Raw genomic sequence first — 2,151 nt, forward strand, 5'->3', positions numbered from 1 at the left:
GAAGCTGTCGGCCCCGCCGCCGCCGCGTTCTCTGGGCCCGGCGCCGCCGCCTCTGGGAACATGGGGCGCCGCTGACTGAGGCTCCGCCGCGGCGGGGGGGTGCGGGAAGGGGGCCGCGGGGCCGGGCCAGCCCTGCACCCACTCGCAGCCTCCGGGCCCGGGACGGAGCCGCTCCCCCTTCCCCGCCCCCCCAGCCTCCTCCCCCGCCTGTCCAGGGGCGGCACTGCGGGCTGGGAAGCCGGGACCAGAGGAGGGAAGGAAGGAACGAAGGAAGGGAGCAGCAAAGAAGAGACGGGAAGGGAAGGAGACGAGGGATCCAGACGACCAGAGGAGGAGACGGAGGGCAAGGAGAGAGGAGCGCACACTCGGGGCAGCATCCGGAGGCCAGAGACAGGGCCGCGCTGCCTGTGCCCCTCCTCGGATGGTGACGAGGCCTCGCCGCGGCCGCAGCCCCCCCGCGCCCCGGCTCCGCAGGCCCTCCGCGCCGGAGCCCCGCAGGAATCATGCCCAGGTCCTTCCTGGTCAAGAAGGTCAAACTTGACACGTTCTCGTCGGCAGACCTCGACAGCTCCTACGGGCGCACCCGCAGCGACCTCGGTGTGCGGCTGCACGAGAAAGGTGCGGGCTGGGGTACCCGCCAGCTGGGGCTGGCGCTGGGGATGAGGGGTTAGAGCACTGCTAGCAGAGGCAGCGGCGGGATGTGGGAGTGGAAGGGCAGGGGCCGCCACCAAGACCCTGGGGAACCAGAAACGGCAGAAGGTGGTGGTCCACGCCAGGACTGTGGATGGATGGGGGATGGGGAAAGAGGACGCAAAGGCAGCCTAGAACCGGGCCAAACCGGGATACAGAGGATGTCCACACAGAAGAGAGGCAGGGATCAGGGGTCCTAACCCTGCCTGGCCATTTCACAGCCTCCTGGGCACCTGCTGATAGGACAGAACCTAGCGTGCCAGCACAGGCAGAAGCCCACCTAGGAACACAGGCCACCATAGTTCCCTTGTCTCTTCCTTGACTGCACCTCCAGGACCTCTGTTACGGCCAGATAGGGGGTGCTGTGTGGTCCAGCGAGTAGGTATGGGGTGCAGTGGGGGCTGCCCACCTGTCAAGGCGACACAGACAGCAGAGGCAGCAGCTGTATCTTCCCTGAAGCCAGGGTCAGAGAAGGGTGAGGGCAGGGACAGTCCAAAGTGCTGGAGGCAGAAGGAAGCTCTTTGTGTGAGGATTCCCAAGTTCAAGGACAACTGTTAGCGTGCAGGGAGGGGGCTGGGAGTCGCATCAGTGTGGGATGGCAGAACAAGTGTGACCTGCGGGAGCGGGAGCCTGTGTGTGAGGCTGTGTGTGCCCATGTGACTGCGTGTGGCCATGTGACTGTTTGCTTGTGTGACCCTGTGTGTGTGCCTGCCTGTGTGTGCCACTACATGGAACCATGTGACTAGGGCTGGCTGTGCAACCATGTGACTAGCGACCCTAGCTGAGCGAGTGGCCCGGGTGGCTGCAGATGTGACCCTGCAGAGTGCGCAGCTGTGTGCCGCCCGTGGGGAGCCCAACCTGCCGCATGACAGTGACTGAGACACCTCTTGTGCCTTGGGCGAGACTGCAGTCATGGGCATGATCAGTGCTGCCTGCAGTTTGTCTCCGGGCAAGTGTCCTCTGGTGGCGGTGGCGCTCTCCACACTGCAAAGCCTCCTTACTCGCCAGCACCGGGGCGTAGGGCCTGGGAGAAGAGGCTGAGGCGGAACAGGGTAGGATGCGAGGATGGGGATTCTGGAATTAGTGGGGAGGTTGCCCAGGGAGATGGCACTAGAGTAGAGGGTAGGGGTTAAACAGTGGAGACTTGAGTCATCAGAGAGAGCGAATGAAGGCCAGAGGGCGTGGGGGTAGCAGTCTCTAGGGCTTGCTGGAAGCTCAATGGGACCAGAGGACGGCCGCGTCTGGGCCAGGGGAAGGCAGGCAGGCGGGGGCAGGGCCTGTGAGCACCCTGGTGGGCAGAGGCTGGGTCTGGGCCTGGAGGGCCCGGCTTTGTGCGGCAGTGGGTCTGCAGTGTGTTGCATAATCAGAAAAACTGCTGAAGTGAGGAGAACCCGAGGGGGAGGGGAGGGCCGAAGGGGGAGGAGGCCTAGCGAAGCACCGCCCCTCCCCCCTGACCTTGAG

The 2,151-nt window shown here is 65.0% G+C and overlaps 1 protein-coding gene across 1 annotated transcript in view; it reads left to right on the forward strand.

The window, feature by feature from the left end:
- LOC102875156 (transcriptional repressor scratch 2-like) overlaps positions 1-2,151 on the forward strand; it is a 17,765-nt gene that overhangs the window by 775 nt on the left and 14,839 nt on the right. The window contains exon 3 of the mRNA XM_006879416.1: positions 475-666. Coding sequence (XP_006879478.1) covers positions 475-666 — 192 coding nt within the window. The remainder of the gene's footprint in view (positions 1-474; positions 667-2,151) is intronic.

Source organism: Elephantulus edwardii, unplaced genomic scaffold (assembly GCF_000299155.1).
Source record: "Elephantulus edwardii isolate Elephantulus edwardi_28Jun2011 unplaced genomic scaffold, EleEdw1.0 scaffold00003, whole genome shotgun sequence".
Classification (NCBI taxonomy): domain Eukaryota; kingdom Metazoa; phylum Chordata; class Mammalia; order Macroscelidea; family Macroscelididae; genus Elephantulus; species Elephantulus edwardii.